The 20,903-nt window shown below is 41.6% G+C and overlaps 1 protein-coding gene across 3 annotated transcripts in view; it reads left to right on the forward strand.

Moving 5' to 3' along the window:
- Nucleotides 1-20,903, forward strand: part of LOC110526770 (DNA nucleotidylexotransferase-like) — a 175,549-nt gene that overhangs the window by 63,472 nt on the left and 91,174 nt on the right. For all 3 annotated transcript variants that reach the window (XM_036982611.1, XM_021607961.2, XM_036982605.1), the window contains exons 5-6: nucleotides 20,020-20,091; nucleotides 20,316-20,439. In XM_036982611.1, coding sequence (XP_036838506.1) covers nucleotides 20,020-20,091; nucleotides 20,316-20,439 — 196 coding nt within the window. The remainder of the gene's footprint in view (nucleotides 1-20,019; nucleotides 20,092-20,315; nucleotides 20,440-20,903) is intronic.

Consider the following 20,903-nt stretch of genomic DNA (forward strand, 5'->3'; position numbering starts at 1 on the left):
ATATGATGTTCTGGTGCCTCTAGGATAATTCAGAAAGCTGATTGAGGACCTTATTACTGATGAATGTGATGTTCTGGTGCCTCTGGGGTAATTCAGAAAGCTGATTGAGGACCTTATTACTGATGAATGTGATGTTCTGGTGCCTCTGGGGCGATTCAGAAAGCTGATTGAGAACCTTATTACTGATGAATGTGATGTTCTGTTGCCTCTGGGGTAATTCAGAAATCTAATTGAGGACCTTATTACTGATGAATGTGATGTTCTGGTGCCTCTGGGGCGATTCAGAAAGCTGATTGAGGACCTTATTACTGATGAATGTGATGTTCTGGTGCCTCTGGGGCGATTCATAAAGCTGATTGAGGACCTTATTACTGATGAATGTGATGTTCTGGTGCCTCTGGTGTCATTCAGAAAGCTGATTGAGGACCTTATTACTGATGAATGTGATGTTCTGGTGCCTCTGGGGTAATTCAGAAAGCTGATTGAGGACCTTATTACTGATGAATGTGATGTTCTGGTGCCTCTAGGGCAGGGGTGTCAAAGTCAAATGGACGGAGGGCCAAATAAAAAAATCAGCTACAAGACGAGGGCCGGACTGTTCGAATGTTCATTGAAAAATGTTTAAATGACGCATATAGTCTAGTGAACCTAATTGAACCTACTGAAAACCTAACAAATATATTACAATATGATCAGATAAATAAAGCAATATTTTCTTATGGCTCTGTCAGTAATCTTTAATTTTCAACAGACACAAAAGACAAATTTCCTTTATATAAATATCCCCATAACATGAACATTAAATGAAAGAAACCGGTATTCAAGGCACCATCAGTAGACTATATTTTCTATTTTAGCAAAAGTGGGCTAAATTTACTTCAAAGAAAAAACAATAATAGCAATTTTCTATCATCCACTCAACTGAAATATTTTTAAAATATAATTGGATTGAAATACAAAAAAATAAAGTGCAAAAATCTATTAATCAAAAACAACACTTTGTTTAAGGAGAAGTAACATGCAGTGAAAACAAATATTAAATTTTAACTTTTAAACTTGAACTGAGTAAAAACTCTAAATATGTGATTGCACAGTAATGTTCACTTGTTTGAGGTTGAGGGTGATACTTGGTGGTGTCCCATCTTTTCCACAAGTTCATCAATGTTCGGGGTAAGGCTCTGAGCTGAAGAAATCCTCAGAATTGAGTGGAGGTGTTCAGCAGTAAGTCGACTTCTGTGTGATGTTTTGTTCAGGTTCATCAAAGAAAACAGTTGTTCACACAGGTATGTGCTGCCAAACATAGACAACGTTTGAGCAGCCTGGATGCGCAGCTGGGGCATTGTGCCGGGGAGGAAACGGGCGAACTCCGCAGCACCCACTGCCGCATATTTTGCCCTCAGTGCATCATTGCATTGGAGGGCAATCAACTCCATTTGGAGGTTTGGTGGTGAGCTTTCCACGTCAACAGCAAATGGGTTACCGAGCAGTTCCAACCTGCTTTTTTGTGCTTCAAAGTCAGCAAATCGGCGTCGAAAGTCAGCGGCAAGCATACCTATTTTATCAGCCAACTGTGTGCTCGGGAACGCACTGGTAGAGAGCTTCTCTTTCATGGTCTGGCAGCTGGGAAAGTGGCTCAAATTTTCTTTCCGCATCTGCGTCTCCCACAGAGTCAGTTTGGTTTTAAATGCCTTCACTGTACTGTACATATCAGAGATGACACGATCCCGACCCTGCAGCTGCAAGTTTATTGCATTCAGATGACTCGTAATGTCACACAGAAAAGCCATTTCACACAGAAACATTTCGTCTCGGAGTTGTGTTGTGTCTTTCCCTTTGCTGTCCAAGAACAGACAAATCTCCTCACGAAGCTCGAAACATCTTTGAAGCACCTTTCCCTGGCTTAGCCATCGCACCTCTGTGTGATAAGGCAAATCACCATGCTCCGTTTCTAACTCCGTCAGAAATGCCTTGAACTGGCGGTGATTCAAACCTTTGGCTCTGATAAAGTTAACTGTGCGCGTGATGATGCTCATTACATGCTCCATTTTCAAGGCTTTACCGCACAACGCTTCCTGGTGTATGATACAATGATAAGCTGTCAGCTCACCTGTCGCGTTTTCCTCTTGCATCTTTTCCCGTATCTTCGCCACCAGTCCGCTCCTGTGTCCACACATCGCAGGTGCTCCGTCGGTTGTCAAACCCACGAGTTTTTCCCAAGGCAGCTCCATCTCATTTACACATCTTGACACCTCTTCATACAAATCATGCCCCGTAGTTGTGCCATGCATAGGACGTAAAGCCAAAAACTCCTCTGTCACGCTTAGGTTGGAGTCCACTCCGCGGATGAAAATTGACAACTGGGCAATGTCAGAAATGTCGGTGCTCTCATCCACAGCCAAGGAATATGCAATAAAATCTTTTCCCTTTTTCACAAGCTGCTCTTTTAGATTGATGGACAACTGGTCTACTCTCTCGGCAATGGTGTTTCTGCTCAGACTCACATTTAAAAAGAGTTGCCTTTTTTCTGGGCAAACTTCGTCACAAACTTTAATCATGCAGTTTTTGATGAAATCCCCCTCCGTAAATGGCCGGGCTGATTTAGCGATCTCTTCTGCCAAAATAAAACTGGCCTTTTGTAGCCTTTGTTCCATGTCCATATTCTTGTTTTTGTCCGCGTGTTTCGTTTCATAATGTCGTCTCAGATTATACTCTTTCAGTACCGCCACACTTTCTCCACACAGAAGACACACAGGTTTTCCAGCTACCTTCGTGAACATATACTCCGACTCCCACCTTGTTTGAAACCCCCGGTTCTCAGTATCCACCTTCCGTTTTGCCATTTTTGATGGGTATCTGAAAGTTAATTTTACTGTGATGCTGACGACTGCTGTGCCAATAAATATTGAAATGAAGCAGCCTACTGCTCGGTGCGTCACCTTTGCATTGTGGGAAATGTAGTATTGGTGCGTGTAAAAGATCTGCGGGCTGCCGGCTTGCTGCGGGCCGGTTCTAATAATAAATCAAGATCATCCCAGGGGCCGTAAAAAACCTTCTTGCGGGCCGGATGTGGCCCGCGGGCCTTGACTCTGACATATGTGCTCTAGGGTAATTCAGAAAGCTGATTGAGGACCTTATTACTGATGAATGTAATGTTCTGGTGCCTCTGGGGTAATTCAGAAAGCTGATTGAGGACCTTATTACTGATGAATGTAATGTTCTGGTGCCTCTGGGGTAATTCAGAAAGCTGATTGAGGACCTTATTACTGATGAATGTGATGTTCTGGTGCCTCTGGGGTAATTCAGAAAGCTGATTGAGGACCTTATTACTGATGAATGTGATGTTCTGGTGCCTCTGGTGTCATTCAGAAAGCTGATTGAGGACCTTATTACTGATGAATGTGATGTTCTGGAGCCTCTGGGGTAATTCAGAAAGCTGATTGAGGACCTTATTACTGATGAATGTGATGTTCTGGTGCCTCTGGGGCGATTCATAAAGCTGATTGAGGACCTTATTACTGATGAATGTGATGTTCTGGAGCCTCTGGGGTAATTCAGAAAGCTGATTGAGGACCTTATTACTGATGAATGTAATGTTCTGGAGCCTCTAGGGTAATTCATAAAGCTGATTGAGGACCTTATTACTGATGAATGTGATGTTCTGGAGCCTCTAGGATAATTCAGAAAGCTGATTGAGGACCTTATTACTGATGAATGTAATGTTCTGGAGCCTCTAGGGTAATTCATAAAGCTGATTGAGGACCTTATTACTGATGAATGTGATGTTCTGGAGCCTCTGGGGTAATTCAGAAAGCTGATTGAGGACCTTATTACTGATGAATGTGATGTTCTGGAGCCTCTGGGGTAATTCAGAAAGCTGATTGAGGACCTTATTACTGATGAATGTGATGTTCTGGTGCCTCTAGGGTAATTCAGAAAGCTGATTGAGGACCTTATTACTGATGAATGTGATGTTCTGGTGCCTCTGGGGTAATTCAGAAAGCTGATTGAGGACCTTATTACTGATGAATGTGATGTTCTGGTGCCTCTAGGATAATTCAGAAAGCTGATTGAGGACCTTATTACTGATGAATGTGATGTTCTGGTGCCTCTGGGGTAATTCAGAAAGCTGATTGAGGACCTTATTACTGATGAATGTGATGTTCTGGAGCCTCTGGGGTAATTCAGAAATCTAATTGAGGACCTTATTACTGATGAATGTAATGTTCTGGAGCCTCTGGGGTAATTCAGAAATCTAATTGAGGACCTTATTACTGATGAATGTAATGTTCTGGTGCCTCTAGGGTAATTCATAAAGCTGATTGAGGACCTTATTACTGATGAATGTGATGTTCTGGTGCCTCTAGGGTAATTCAGAAAGCTGATTGAGGACCTTATTACTGATGAATGTGATGTTCTGGTGCCTCTGGGGTAATTCAGAAAGCTGATTGAGGACCTTATTACTGATGAATGTGATGTTCTGGTGCCTCTGGGGTAATTCAGAAAGCTGATTGAGGACCTTATTACTGATGAATGTGATGTTCTGGTGCCTCTGGGGTAATTCAGAAAGCTGATTGAGGACCTTATTACTGATGAATGTGATGTTCTGGTGCCTCTAGGATAATTCATAAAGCTGATTGAGGACCTTATTACTGATGAATGTGATGTTCTGGTGCCTCTGGGGTAATTCAGAAATCTAATTGAGGACCGTATTACTGATGAATGTAATGTTCTGGTGCCTCTAGGGTAATTCATAAAGCTGATTGAGGACCTTATTACTGATGAATGTGATGTTCTGGAGCCTCTGGGGTAATTCAGAAATCTAATTGAGGACCTTATTACTGATGAATGTAATGTTCTGGTGCCTCTAGGGTAATTCATAAAGCTGATTGAGGACCTTATTACTGATGAATGTGATGTTCTGGAGCCTCTAGGGTAATTCAGAAAGCTGATTGAGGACCTTATTACTGATGAATGTGATGTTCTGGTGCCTCTGGGGTAATTCAGAAAGTTGATTGAGGACCTTATTACTGATGAATGTGATGTTCTGGTGCCTCTGGGGTAATTCAGAAATCTAATTGAGGACCGTATTACTGATGAATGTAATGTTCTGGTGCCTCTAGGGTAATTCATAAAGCTGATTGAGGACCTTATTACTGATGAATGTGATGTTCTGGAGCCTCTAGGGTAATTCAGAAAGCTGATTGAGGACCTTATTACTGATGAATGTGATGTTCTGGTGCCTCTGGGGCGATTCAGAAAGCTGATTGAGGACCTTATTACTGATGAATGTGATGTTCTGGTGCCTCTGGTGTCATTCAGAAAGCTGATTGAGGACCTTATTACTGATGAATGTGATGTTCTGGTGCCTCTGGGGTAATTCAGAAAGCTGATTGAGGACCTCATTACCGATGAATGTGATGTTCTGGTGCCTCTAGGGTAATTCAGAAAGCTGATTGAGGACCTTATTACTGATGAATGTGATGTTCTGGTGCCTCTGGGGTAATTCATAAAGCTGATTGAGGACCTTATTACTGATGAATGAAATGTTCTGGTGCCTCTAGGGTAATTCATAAAGCTGATTGAGGACCTTATTACTGATGAATGTGATGTTCTGGAGCCTCTGGGGTAATTCAGAAATCTAATTGAGGACCTTATTACTGATGAATGTAATGTTCTGGTGCCTCTAGGGTAATTCATAAAGCTGATTGAGGACCTTATTACTGATGAATGTGATGTTCTGGAGCCTCTAGGGTAATTCAGAAAGCTGATTGAGGACCTTATTACTGATGAATGTGATGTTCTGGTGCCTCTGGGGTAATTCAGAAAGCTGATTGAGGACCTTATTACTGATGAATGTGATGTTCTGGTGCCTCTGGGGTAATTCAGAAAGCTGATTGAGGACCTTATTACTGATGAATGTGATGTTCTGGTGCCTCTGGGGTAATTCAGAAAGCTGATTGAGGACCTTATTACTGATGAATGTGATGTTCTGGTGCCTCTAGGATAATTCATAAAGCTGATTGAGGACCTTATTACTGATGAATGTGATGTTCTGGTGCCTCTGGGGTAATTCAGAAATCTAATTGAGGACCGTATTACTGATGAATGTAATGTTCTGGTGCCTCTAGGGTAATTCATAAAGCTGATTGAGGACCTTATTACTGATGAATGTGATGTTCTGGAGCCTCTAGGGTAATTCAGAAAGCTGATTGAGGACCTTATTACTGATGAATGTGATGTTCTGGTGCCTCTGGGGCGATTCAGAAAGCTGATTGAGGACCTTATTACTGATGAATGTGATGTTCTGGTGCCTCTGGTGTCATTCAGAAAGCTGATTGAGGACCTTATTACTGATGAATGTGATGTTCTGGTGCCTCTGGGGTAATTCAGAAAGCTGATTGAGGACCTTATTACTGATGAATGTGATGTTCTGGTGCCTCTAGGGTAATTCAGAAAGCTGATTGAGGACCTTATTACTGATGAATGTGATGTTCTGGTGCCTCTGGGGTAATTCATAAAGCTGATTGAGGACCTTATTACTGATGAATGTGATGTTCTGGTGCCTCTGGGGTAATTCAGAAATCTAATTGAGGACCGTATTACTGATGAATGTAATGTTCTGGTGCCTCTAGGGTAATTCATAAAGCTGATTGAGGACCTTATTACTGATGAATGTGATGTTCTGGAGCCTCTAGGGTAATTCAGAAAGCTGATTGAGGACCTTATTACTGATGAATGTGATGTTCTGGTGCCTCTGGGGCGATTCAGAAAGCTGATTGAGGACCTTATTACTGATGAATGTGATGTTCTGGTGCCTCTGGTGTCATTCAGAAAGCTGATTGAGGACCTTATTACTGATGAATGTGATGTTCTGGTGCCTCTGGGGTAATTCAGAAAGCTGATTGAGGACCTTATTACTGATGAATGTGATGTTCTGGTGCCTCTAGGGTAATTCAGAAAGCTGATTGAGGACCTTATTACTGATGAATGTGATGTTCTGGTGCCTCTAGGGTAATTCAGAAAGCTGATTGAGGACCTTATTACTGATGAATGTAATGTTCTGGTGCCTCTGGGGTAATTCAGAAAGCTGATTGAGGACCTTATTACTGATGAATGTGATGTTCTGGTGCCTCTAGGGTAATTCAGAAAGCTGATTGAGGACCTTATTACTGATGAATGTGATGTTCTGGAGCCTCTGGGGTAATTCAGAAATCTAATTGAGGACCTTATTACTGATGAATGTAATGTTCTGGAGCCTCTGGGGTAATTCAGAAATCTAATTGAGGACCTTATTACTGATGAATGTAATGTTCTGGTGCCTCTAGGGTAATTCATAAAGCTGATTGAGGACCTTATTACTGATGAATGTGATGTTCTGGAGCCTCTAGGGTAATTCAGAAAGCTGATTGAGGACCTTATTACTGATGAATGTGATGTTCTGGTGCCTCTGGGGTAATTCAGAAAGCTGATTGAGGACCTTATTACTGATGAATGTGATGTTCTGGTGCCTCTGGGGTAATTCAGAAAGCTGATTGAGGACCTTATTACTGATGAATGTGATGTTCTGGTGCCTCTGGGGTAATTCAGAAAGCTGATTGAGGACCTTATTACTGATGAATGTGATGTTCTGGTGCCTCTAGGATAATTCATAAAGCTGATTGAGGACCTTATTACTGATGAATGTGATGTTCTGGTGCCTCTGGGGTAATTCAGAAATCTAATTGAGGACCGTATTACTGATGAATGTAATGTTCTGGTGCCTCTAGGGTAATTCATAAAGCTGATTGAGGACCTTATTACTGATGAATGTGATGTTCTGGAGCCTCTAGGGTAATTCAGAAAGCTGATTGAGGACCTTATTACTGATGAATGTGATGTTCTGGTGCCTCTGGGGCGATTCAGAAAGCTGATTGAGGACCTTATTACTGATGAATGTGATGTTCTGGTGCCTCTGGTGTCATTCAGAAAGCTGATTGAGGACCTTATTACTGATGAATGTGATGTTCTGGTGCCTCTGGGGTAATTCAGAAAGCTGATTGAGGACCTTATTACTGATGAATGTGATGTTCTGGTGCCTCTAGGGTAATTCAGAAAGCTGATTGAGGACCTTATTACTGATGAATGTGATGTTCTGGTGCCTCTGGGGTAATTCATAAAGCTGATTGAGGACCTTATTACTGATGAATGAAATGTTCTGGTGCCTCTAGGGTAATTCATAAAGCTGATTGAGGACCTTATTACTGATGAATGTGATGTTCTGGAGCCTCTGGGGTAATTCAGAAATCTAATTGAGGACCTTATTACTGATGAATGTAATGTTCTGGTGCCTCTAGGGTAATTCATAAAGCTGATTGAGGACCTTATTACTGATGAATGTGATGTTCTGGAGCCTCTAGGGTAATTCAGAAAGCTGATTGAGGACCTTATTACTGATGAATGTGATGTTCTGGTGCCTCTGGGGTAATTCAGAAAGCTGATTGAGGACCTTATTACTGATGAATGTGATGTTCTGGTGCCTCTGGGGTAATTCAGAAAGCTGATTGAGGACCTTATTACTGATGAATGTGATGTTCTGGTGCCTCTGGGGTAATTCAGAAAGCTGATTGAGGACCTTATTACTGATGAATGTGATGTTCTGGTGCCTCTAGGATAATTCATAAAGCTGATTGAGGACCTTATTACTGATGAATGTGATGTTCTGGTGCCTCTGGGGTAATTCAGAAATCTAATTGAGGACCGTATTACTGATGAATGTAATGTTCTGGTGCCTCTAGGGTAATTCATAAAGCTGATTGAGGACCTTATTACTGATGAATGTGATGTTCTGGAGCCTCTAGGGTAATTCAGAAAGCTGATTGAGGACCTTATTACTGATGAATGTGATGTTCTGGTGCCTCTGGGGCGATTCAGAAAGCTGATTGAGGACCTTATTACTGATGAATGTGATGTTCTGGTGCCTCTGGTGTCATTCAGAAAGCTGATTGAGGACCTTATTACTGATGAATGTGATGTTCTGGTGCCTCTGGGGTAATTCAGAAAGCTGATTGAGGACCTTATTACTGATGAATGTGATGTTCTGGTGCCTCTAGGGTAATTCAGAAAGCTGATTGAGGACCTTATTACTGATGAATGTGATGTTCTGGTGCCTCTAGGGTAATTCAGAAAGCTGATTGAGGACCTTATTACTGATGAATGTAATGTTCTGGTGCCTCTGGGGTAATTCAGAAAGCTGATTGAGGACCTTATTACTGATGAATGTGATGTTCTGGTGCCTCTAGGGTAATTCAGAAAGCTGATTGAGGACCTTATTACTGATGAATGTGATGTTCTGGTGCCTCTAGGGTAATTCAGAAAGCTGATTGAGGACCTTATTACTGATGAATGTAATGTTCTGGTGTCTCTGGGGTAATTCAGAAAGCTGATTGAGGACCTTATTACTGATGAATGTAATGTTCTGGTGCCTCTGGGGTAATTCAGAAAGCTGATTGAGGACCTTATTACTGATGAATGTGATGTTCTGGTGCCTCTGGGGTAATTCAGAAAGCTGATTGAGGACCTTATTACTGATGAATGTGATGTTCTGGAGCCTCTGGGGTAATTCAGAAAGCTGATTGAGGACCTTATTACTGATGAATGTGATGTTCTGGAGCCTCTGGGGTAATTCAGAAAGCTGATTGAGGACCTTATTACTGATGAATGTGATGTTCTGGTGCCTCTGGGGCGATTCATAAAGCTGATTGAGGACCTTATTACTGATGAATGTGATGTTCTGGAGCCTCTGGGGTAATTCAGAAAGCTGATTGAGAACCTTATTACTGATGAATGTAATGTTCTGGAGCCTCTAGGGTAATTCATAAAGCTGATTGAGGACCTTATTACTGATGAATGTGATGTTCTGGAGCCTCTAGGATAATTCAGAAAGCTGATTGAGGACCTTATTACTGATGAATGTAATGTTCTGGAGCCTCTAGGGTAATTCATAAAGCTGATTGAGGACCTTATTACTGATGAATGTGATGTTCTGGAGCCTCTGGGGTAATTCAGAAAGCTGATTGAGGACCTTATTACTGATGAATGTGATGTTCTGGAGCCTCTGGGGTAATTCAGAAAGCTGATTGAGGACCTTATTACTGATGAATGTGATGTTCTGGTGCCTCTAGGGTAATTCAGAAAGCTGATTGAGGACCTTATTACTGATGAATGTGATGTTCTGGTGCCTCTGGGGTAATTCAGAAAGCTGATTGAGGACCTTATTACTGATGAATGTGATGTTCTGGTGCCTCTAGGATAATTCAGAAAGCTGATTGAGGACCTTATTACTGATGAATGTGATGTTCTGGTGCCTCTGGGGTAATTCAGAAAGCTGATTGAGGACCTTATTACTGATGAATGTGATGTTCTGGTGCCTCTGGGGCGATTCAGAAAGCTGATTGAGAACCTTATTACTGATGAATGTGATGTTCTGTTGCCTCTGGGGTAATTCAGAAATCTAATTGAGGACCTTATTACTGATGAATGTGATGTTCTGGTGCCTCTGGGGCGATTCAGAAAGCTGATTGAGGACCTTATTACTGATGAATGTGATGTTCTGGTGCCTCTAGGGTAATTCAGAAAGCTGATTGAGGACCTTATTACTGATGAATGTAATGTTCTGGTGTCTCTGGGGTAATTCAGAAAGCTGATTGAGGACCTTATTACTGATGAATGTAATGTTCTGGTGCCTCTGGGGTAATTCAGAAAGCTGATTGAGGACCTTATTACTGATGAATGTGATGTTCTGGTGCCTCTGGGGTAATTCAGAAAGCTGATTGAGGACCTTATTACTGATGAATGTGATGTTCTGGAGCCTCTGGGGTAATTCAGAAAGCTGATTGAGGACCTTATTACTGATGAATGTGATGTTCTGGAGCCTCTGGGGTAATTCAGAAAGCTGATTGAGGACCTTATTACTGATGAATGTGATGTTCTGGTGCCTCTGGGGCGATTCATAAAGCTGATTGAGGACCTTATTACTGATGAATGTGATGTTCTGGAGCCTCTGGGGTAATTCAGAAAGCTGATTGAGAACCTTATTACTGATGAATGTAATGTTCTGGAGCCTCTAGGGTAATTCATAAAGCTGATTGAGGACCTTATTACTGATGAATGTGATGTTCTGGAGCCTCTAGGATAATTCAGAAAGCTGATTGAGGACCTTATTACTGATGAATGTAATGTTCTGGAGCCTCTAGGGTAATTCATAAAGCTGATTGAGGACCTTATTACTGATGAATGTGATGTTCTGGAGCCTCTGGGGTAATTCAGAAAGCTGATTGAGGACCTTATTACTGATGAATGTGATGTTCTGGAGCCTCTGGGGTAATTCAGAAAGCTGATTGAGGACCTTATTACTGATGAATGTGATGTTCTGGAGCCTCTAGGGTAATTCAGAAAGCTGATTGAGGACCTTATTACTGATGAATGTGATGTTCTGGTGCCTCTGGGGCGATTCAGAAAGCTGATTGAGGACCTTATTACTGATGAATGTGATGTTCTGGTGCCTCTGGTGTCATTCAGAAAGCTGATTGAGGACCTTATTACTGATGAATGTGATGTTCTGGTGCCTCTGGGGTAATTCAGAAAGCTGATTGAGGACCTTATTACTGATGAATGTGATGTTCTGGTGCCTCTAGGGTAATTCAGAAAGCTGATTGAGGACCTTATTACTGATGAATGTGATGTTCTGGTGCCTCTGGGGTAATTCATAAAGCTGATTGAGGACCTTATTACTGATGAATGTGATGTTCTGGTGCCTCTGGGGTAATTCAGAAATCTAATTGAGGACCGTATTACTGATGAATGTAATGTTCTGGTGCCTCTAGGGTAATTCATAAAGCTGATTGAGGACCTTATTACTGATGAATGTGATGTTCTGGAGCCTCTAGGGTAATTCAGAAAGCTGATTGAGGACCTTATTACTGATGAATGTGATGTTCTGGTGCCTCTGGGGCGATTCAGAAAGCTGATTGAGGACCTTATTACTGATGAATGTGATGTTCTGGTGCCTCTGGTGTCATTCAGAAAGCTGATTGAGGACCTTATTACTGATGAATGTGATGTTCTGGTGCCTCTGGGGTAATTCAGAAAGCTGATTGAGGACCTTATTACTGATGAATGTGATGTTCTGGTGCCTCTAGGGTAATTCAGAAAGCTGATTGAGGACCTTATTACTGATGAATGTGATGTTCTGGTGCCTCTAGGGTAATTCAGAAAGCTGATTGAGGACCTTATTACTGATGAATGTAATGTTCTGGTGCCTCTGGGGTAATTCAGAAAGCTGATTGAGGACCTTATTACTGATGAATGTGATGTTCTGGTGCCTCTAGGGTAATTCAGAAAGCTGATTGAGGACCTTATTACTGATGAATGTGATGTTCTGGAGCCTCTGGGGTAATTCAGAAATCTAATTGAGGACCTTATTACTGATGAATGTAATGTTCTGGAGCCTCTGGGGTAATTCAGAAATCTAATTGAGGACCTTATTACTGATGAATGTAATGTTCTGGTGCCTCTAGGGTAATTCATAAAGCTGATTGAGGACCTTATTACTGATGAATGTGATGTTCTGGAGCCTCTAGGGTAATTCAGAAAGCTGATTGAGGACCTTATTACTGATGAATGTGATGTTCTGGTGCCTCTGGGGTAATTCAGAAAGCTGATTGAGGACCTTATTACTGATGAATGTGATGTTCTGGTGCCTCTGGGGTAATTCAGAAAGCTGATTGAGGACCTTATTACTGATGAATGTGATGTTCTGGTGCCTCTGGGGTAATTCAGAAAGCTGATTGAGGACCTTATTACTGATGAATGTGATGTTCTGGTGCCTCTAGGATAATTCATAAAGCTGATTGAGGACCTTATTACTGATGAATGTGATGTTCTGGTGCCTCTGGGGTAATTCAGAAATCTAATTGAGGACCGTATTACTGATGAATGTAATGTTCTGGTGCCTCTAGGGTAATTCATAAAGCTGATTGAGGACCTTATTACTGATGAATGTGATGTTCTGGAGCCTCTAGGGTAATTCAGAAAGCTGATTGAGGACCTTATTACTGATGAATGTGATGTTCTGGTGCCTCTGGGGCGATTCAGAAAGCTGATTGAGGACCTTATTACTGATGAATGTGATGTTCTGGTGCCTCTGGTGTCATTCAGAAAGCTGATTGAGGACCTTATTACTGATGAATGTGATGTTCTGGTGCCTCTGGGGTAATTCAGAAAGCTGATTGAGGACCTTATTACTGATGAATGTGATGTTCTGGTGCCTCTAGGGTAATTCAGAAAGCTGATTGAGGACCTTATTACTGATGAATGTGATGTTCTGGTGCCTCTGGGGTAATTCATAAAGCTGATTGAGGACCTTATTACTGATGAATGAAATGTTCTGGTGCCTCTAGGGTAATTCATAAAGCTGATTGAGGACCTTATTACTGATGAATGTGATGTTCTGGAGCCTCTGGGGTAATTCAGAAATCTAATTGAGGACCTTATTACTGATGAATGTAATGTTCTGGTGCCTCTAGGGTAATTCATAAAGCTGATTGAGGACCTTATTACTGATGAATGTGATGTTCTGGAGCCTCTAGGGTAATTCAGAAAGCTGATTGAGGACCTTATTACTGATGAATGTGATGTTCTGGTGCCTCTGGGGTAATTCAGAAAGCTGATTGAGGACCTTATTACTGATGAATGTGATGTTCTGGTGCCTCTGGGGTAATTCAGAAAGCTGATTGAGGACCTTATTACTGATGAATGTGATGTTCTGGTGCCTCTGGGGTAATTCAGAAAGCTGATTGAGGACCTTATTACTGATGAATGTGATGTTCTGGTGCCTCTAGGATAATTCATAAAGCTGATTGAGGACCTTATTACTGATGAATGTGATGTTCTGGTGCCTCTGGGGTAATTCAGAAATCTAATTGAGGACCGTATTACTGATGAATGTAATGTTCTGGTGCCTCTAGGGTAATTCATAAAGCTGATTGAGGACCTTATTACTGATGAATGTGATGTTCTGGAGCCTCTAGGGTAATTCAGAAAGCTGATTGAGGACCTTATTACTGATGAATGTGATGTTCTGGTGCCTCTGGGGCGATTCAGAAAGCTGATTGAGGACCTTATTACTGATGAATGTGATGTTCTGGTGCCTCTGGTGTCATTCAGAAAGCTGATTGAGGACCTTATTACTGATGAATGTGATGTTCTGGTGCCTCTGGGGTAATTCAGAAAGCTGATTGAGGACCTTATTACTGATGAATGTGATGTTCTGGTGCCTCTAGGGTAATTCAGAAAGCTGATTGAGGACCTTATTACTGATGAATGTGATGTTCTGGTGCCTCTAGGGTAATTCAGAAAGCTGATTGAGGACCTTATTACTGATGAATGTAATGTTCTGGTGCCTCTGGGGTAATTCAGAAAGCTGATTGAGGACCTTATTACTGATGAATGTGATGTTCTGGTGCCTCTAGGGTAATTCAGAAAGCTGATTGAGGACCTTATTACTGATGAATGTGATGTTCTGGTGCCTCTAGGGTAATTCAGAAAGCTGATTGAGGACCTTATTACTGATGAATGTAATGTTCTGGTGTCTCTGGGGTAATTCAGAAAGCTGATTGAGGACCTTATTACTGATGAATGTAATGTTCTGGTGCCTCTGGGGTAATTCAGAAAGCTGATTGAGGACCTTATTACTGATGAATGTGATGTTCTGGTGCCTCTGGGGTAATTCAGAAAGCTGATTGAGGACCTTATTACTGATGAATGTGATGTTCTGGAGCCTCTGGGGTAATTCAGAAAGCTGATTGAGGACCTTATTACTGATGAATGTGATGTTCTGGAGCCTCTGGGGTAATTCAGAAAGCTGATTGAGGACCTTATTACTGATGAATGTGATGTTCTGGTGCCTCTGGGGCGATTCATAAAGCTGATTGAGGACCTTATTACTGATGAATGTGATGTTCTGGAGCCTCTGGGGTAATTCAGAAAGCTGATTGAGAACCTTATTACTGATGAATGTAATGTTCTGGAGCCTCTAGGGTAATTCATAAAGCTGATTGAGGACCTTATTACTGATGAATGTGATGTTCTGGAGCCTCTAGGATAATTCAGAAAGCTGATTGAGGACCTTATTACTGATGAATGTAATGTTCTGGAGCCTCTAGGGTAATTCATAAAGCTGATTGAGGACCTTATTACTGATGAATGTGATGTTCTGGAGCCTCTGGGGTAATTCAGAAAGCTGATTGAGGACCTTATTACTGATGAATGTGATGTTCTGGAGCCTCTGGGGTAATTCAGAAAGCTGATTGAGGACCTTATTACTGATGAATGTGATGTTCTGGTGCCTCTAGGGTAATTCAGAAAGCTGATTGAGGACCTTATTACTGATGAATGTGATGTTCTGGTGCCTCTGGGGTAATTCAGAAAGCTGATTGAGGACCTTATTACTGATGAATGTGATGTTCTGGTGCCTCTAGGATAATTCAGAAAGCTGATTGAGGACCTTATTACTGATGAATGTGATGTTCTGGTGCCTCTGGGGTAATTCAGAAAGCTGATTGAGGACCTTATTACTGATGAATGTGATGTTCTGGTGCCTCTGGGGCGATTCAGAAAGCTGATTGAGAACCTTATTACTGATGAATGTGATGTTCTGTTGCCTCTGGGGTAATTCAGAAATCTAATTGAGGACCTTATTACTGATGAATGTGATGTTCTGGTGCCTCTGGGGCGATTCAGAAAGCTGATTGAGGACCTTATTACTGATGAATGTGATGTTCTGGTGCCTCTAGGGTAATTCAGAAAGCTGATTGAGGACCTTATTACTGATGAATGTAATGTTCTGGTGTCTCTGGGGTAATTCAGAAAGCTGATTGAGGACCTTATTACTGATGAATGTAATGTTCTGGTGCCTCTGGGGTAATTCAGAAAGCTGATTGAGGACCTTATTACTGATGAATGTGATGTTCTGGTGCCTCTGGGGTAATTCAGAAAGCTGATTGAGGACCTTATTACTGATGAATGTGATGTTCTGGAGCCTCTGGGGTAATTCAGAAAGCTGATTGAGGACCTTATTACTGATGAATGTGATGTTCTGGAGCCTCTGGGGTAATTCAGAAAGCTGATTGAGGACCTTATTACTGATGAATGTGATGTTCTGGTGCCTCTGGGGCGATTCATAAAGCTGATTGAGGACCTTATTACTGATGAATGTGATGTTCTGGAGCCTCTGGGGTAATTCAGAAAGCTGATTGAGAACCTTATTACTGATGAATGTAATGTTCTGGAGCCTCTAGGGTAATTCATAAAGCTGATTGAGGACCTTATTACTGATGAATGTGATGTTCTGGAGCCTCTAGGATAATTCAGAAAGCTGATTGAGGACCTTATTACTGATGAATGTAATGTTCTGGAGCCTCTAGGGTAATTCATAAAGCTGATTGAGGACCTTATTACTGATGAATGTGATGTTCTGGAGCCTCTGGGGTAATTCAGAAAGCTGATTGAGGACCTTATTACTGATGAATGTGATGTTCTGGAGCCTCTGGGGTAATTCAGAAAGCTGATTGAGGACCTTATTACTGATGAATGTGATGTTCTGGTGCCTCTAGGGTAATTCAGAAAGCTGATTGAGGACCTTATTACTGATGAATGTGATGTTCTGGTGCCTCTGGGGTAATTCAGAAAGCTGATTGAGGACCTTATTACTGATGAATGTGATGTTCTGGTGCCTCTAGGATAATTCAGAAAGCTGATTGAGGACCTTATTACTGATGAATGTGATGTTCTGGTGCCTCTGGGGTAATTCAGAAAGCTGATTGAGGACCTTATTACTGATGAATGTGATGTTCTGGTGCCTCTGGGGCGATTCAGAAAGCTGATTGAGAACCTTATTACTGATGAATGTGATGTTCTGTTGCCTCTGGGGTAATTCAGAAATCTAATTGAGGACCTTATTACTGATGAATGTGATGTTCTGGTGCCTCTGGGGCGATTCAGAAAGCTGATTGAGGACCTTATTACTGATGAATGTGATGTTCTGGTGCCTCTGGGGCGATTCATAAAGCTGATTGAGGACCTTATTACTGATGAATGTGATGTTCTGGTGCCTCTGGGGTGATTCAGAAAGCTGATTGAGGACCTTATTACTGATGAATGTGATGTTCTGGTGCCTCTGGGGTAATTCAGAAAGCTGATTGAGGACCTTATTACTGATGAATGTGATGTTCTGGTGCCTCTGGGGCGATTCAGAAAGCTGATTGAGGACCTTATTACTGATGAATGTGATGTTCTGGTGCCTCTGGGGTAATTCAGAAAGCTGATTGAGGACCTTATTACTGATGAATGTAATGTTCTGGTGCCTCTAGGGTAATTCAGAAAGCTGATTGAGGACCTTATTACTGATGAATGTGATGTTCTGGTGCCTCTGGTGTCATTCAGAAAGCTGATTGAGGACCTTATTACTGATGAATGTGATGTTCTGGTGCCTCTAGGGTAATTCAGAAAGCTGATTGAGGACCTTATTACTGATGAATGTGATGTTCTGGTGCCTCTGGGGTAATTCATAAAGCTGATTGAGGACCTTATTACTGATGAATGAAATGTTCTGGTGCCTCTAGGGTAATTCATAAAGCTGATTGAGGACCTGATTACTGATGAATGTGATGTTCTGGAGCCTCTGGGGTAATTCAGAAATCTAATTGAGGACCTTATTACTGATGAATGTAATGTTCTGGTGCCTCTAGGGTAATTCATAAAGCTGATTGAGGACCTTATTACTGATGAATGTGATGTTCTGGAGCCTCTAGGGTAATTCAGAAAGCTGATTGAGGACCTTATTACTGATGAATGTGATGTTCTGGTGCCTCTGGGGTAATTCAGAAAGCTGATTGAGGACCTTATTACTGATGAATGTGATGTTCTGGTGCCTCTGGGGTAATTCAGAAAGCTGATTGAGGACCTTATTACTGATGAATGTGATGTTCTGGTGCCTCTGGGGTAATTCAGAAAGCTGATTGAGGACCTTATTACTGATGAATGTGATGTTCTGGTGCCTCTAGGATAATTCATAAAGCTGATTGAGGACCTTATTACTGATGAATGTGATGTTCTGGTGCCTCTGGGGTAATTCAGAAATCTAATTGAGGACCGTATTACTGATGAATGTAATGTTCTGGTGCCTCTAGAGTAATTCATAAAGCTGATTGAGGACCTTATTACTGATGAATGTGATGTTCTGGAGCCTCTAGGGTAATTCAGAAAGCTGATTGAGGACCTTATTACTGATGAATGTGATGTTCTGGTGCCTCTGGGGCGATTCAGAAAGCTGATTGAGGACCTTATTACTGATGAATGTGATGTTCTGGTGCCTCTGGTGTCATTCAGAAAGCTGATTGAGGACCTTATTACTGATGAATGTGATGTTCTGGTGCCTCTGGGGTAATTCAGAAAGCTGATTGAGGACCTTATTACTGATGAATGTGATGTTCTGGTGCCTCTAGGGTAATTCAGAAAGCTGATTGAGGACCTTATTACTGATGAATGTGATGTTCTGGTGCCTCTAGGGTAATTCAGAAAGCTGATTGAGGACCTTATTACTGATGAATGTAATGTTCTGGTGCCTCTGGGGTAATTCAGAAAGCTGATTGAGGACCTTATTACTGATGAATGTGATGTTCTGGTGCCTCTAGGGTAATTCAGAAAGCTGATTGAGGACCTTATTACTGATGAATGTGATGTTCTGGTGCCTCTAGGGTAATTCAGAAAGCTGATTGAGGACCTTATTACTGATGAATGTAATGTTCTGGTGCCTCTGGGGTCATTCAGAAAGCTGATTGAGGACCTTATTACTGATGAATGTAATGTTCTGGTGCCTCTGGGGTAATTCAGAAAGCTGATTGAGGACCTTATTACTGATGAATGTGATGTTCTGGTGCCTCTGGGGTAATTCAGAAAGCTGATTGAGGACCTTATTACTGATGAATGTGATGTTCTGGTGCCTCTGGTGTCATTCAGAAAGCTGATTGAGGACCTTATTACTGATGAATGTGATGTTCTGGAGCCTCTGGGGTAATTCAGAAAGCTGATTGAGGACCTTATTACTGATGAATGTGATGTTCTGGAGCCTCTGGGGTAATTCAGAAAGCTGATTGAGGACCTTATTACTGATGAATGTGATGTTCTGGTGCCTCTGGGGCGATTCAGAAAGCTGATTGAGGACCTTATTACTGATGAATGTGATGTTCTGGAGCCTCTGGGGTAATTCAGAAAGCTGATTGAGGACCTTATTACTGATGAATGTGATGTTCTGGTGCCTCTGGGGTAATTCAGAAAGCTGATTGAGGACCCTATTACTGATGAATGTGATGTTCTGGTGCCTCTGGGGCGATTCAGAAAGCTGATTGAGGACCTTATTACTGATGAATGTGATGTTCTGGAGCCTCTGGGGTAATTCAGAAAGCTGATTGAGGACCTTATTACTGATGAATGTGATGTTCTGGAGCCTCTGGGGTAATTCAGAAAGCTGATTGAAGACCTTATTACTGATGAATGTGATGTTCTGGTGCCTCTGGGGCGATTCATAAAGCTGATTGAGGACCTTATTACTGATGAATGTGATGTTCTGGAGCCTCTGGGGTAATTCAGAAAGCTGATTGAGGACCTTATTACTGATGAACGCGCTTGTTTTTTATGACTGTGTTTTTCTTTCTGCTTGCATTTTGTATTTACATTTTGATGCATATATTTTCTGTAATTTCTGTACTTCAGGTCTTATCTGTAAAATAAACCTTGGTCTCAGTATGACTCCCTGATAAAATAAAGGTTAAATAATACAAAATTATAAAAAATACATCTATTCTAAAAATGAAGAGCAATCAAGCTATAGAAGTGTTTTTTAAAATTTAAACCACAAAGGACTCAACAGAAGTTTGGAAGGATAAATCAACATAGTAATGCCGTCTATTTGATTTTGTTTTACAGGAGATCCTTATATTTGGCCGCTCCTTTAAAGTTGAAGAGGTACAGAGTGATGAACGATATCAGGCACTTAAGGTAAGTGGATCAAAAGGAACTCTTTTCAATTTTCTTGTGAAATTATTTTTAAGTGATAGATATCATAGTTTAATTTGCTATACATTTCTGCCAAATTCTAATTTTATACGCCATACAAACGCTGCCAGCAAGACTTAAATAGAAACCATACCAGTAATTCCTCCCCCCAAAGAGATCCCATCTGACAACATGTTATTTTGTGTACATCAATGTTTTCTTGCCAGCTGTTCACCAGTGTGTTCGGGGTTGGACCCAAAACTGCTGAGAAGTGGTACCGCAGAGGGCTGCGCTCACTCAAGGAGATTCTGGCCGAGCCCAACATCCAGTTGAACAGGATGCAGAGAGCTGGTATGAACAGGAGTAGCACACAACCTCCTCCCTTTGTTTTGATATCAGAACACTAATATGTAGCTGCTCTTAAATTATCTTAGTTTTGATATTGCCTTAATTGCTGGTATCTCTGTCTCTGGGATTGCATTCACAAAAGGTCGCGGAATACGATTCTATGAAAAGGGAGGACCTGATCCTAAATCAGCACTTCTAACCTGATACGCTTTTACGGGCCCCAGTCTCTCATTCTGTTAAGGTAATGTCCCAGAGTAGGTTCTATATCCGATGCTCTAAAAGTAGCAGTTGACCCCCAGACAGTTGGCACTTTACTAAGCTGAGACCGTAGGTGAAGGAACACAATGAGAACCTAACAAGGGGGATTCATAATGCAAATCAATGAGTTGTTATAAAGAGTAAACCTTGACACTCATCAATCAGCTTGGGAGAGAAGGCCCTCATTAACATAAAGCCCAAAAACGTTC

The sequence above is a fragment of the Oncorhynchus mykiss genome, chromosome 1 (genome assembly GCF_013265735.2).
Source record: "Oncorhynchus mykiss isolate Arlee chromosome 1, USDA_OmykA_1.1, whole genome shotgun sequence".
Taxonomy (NCBI): Eukaryota; Metazoa; Chordata; class Actinopteri; order Salmoniformes; family Salmonidae; genus Oncorhynchus; species Oncorhynchus mykiss.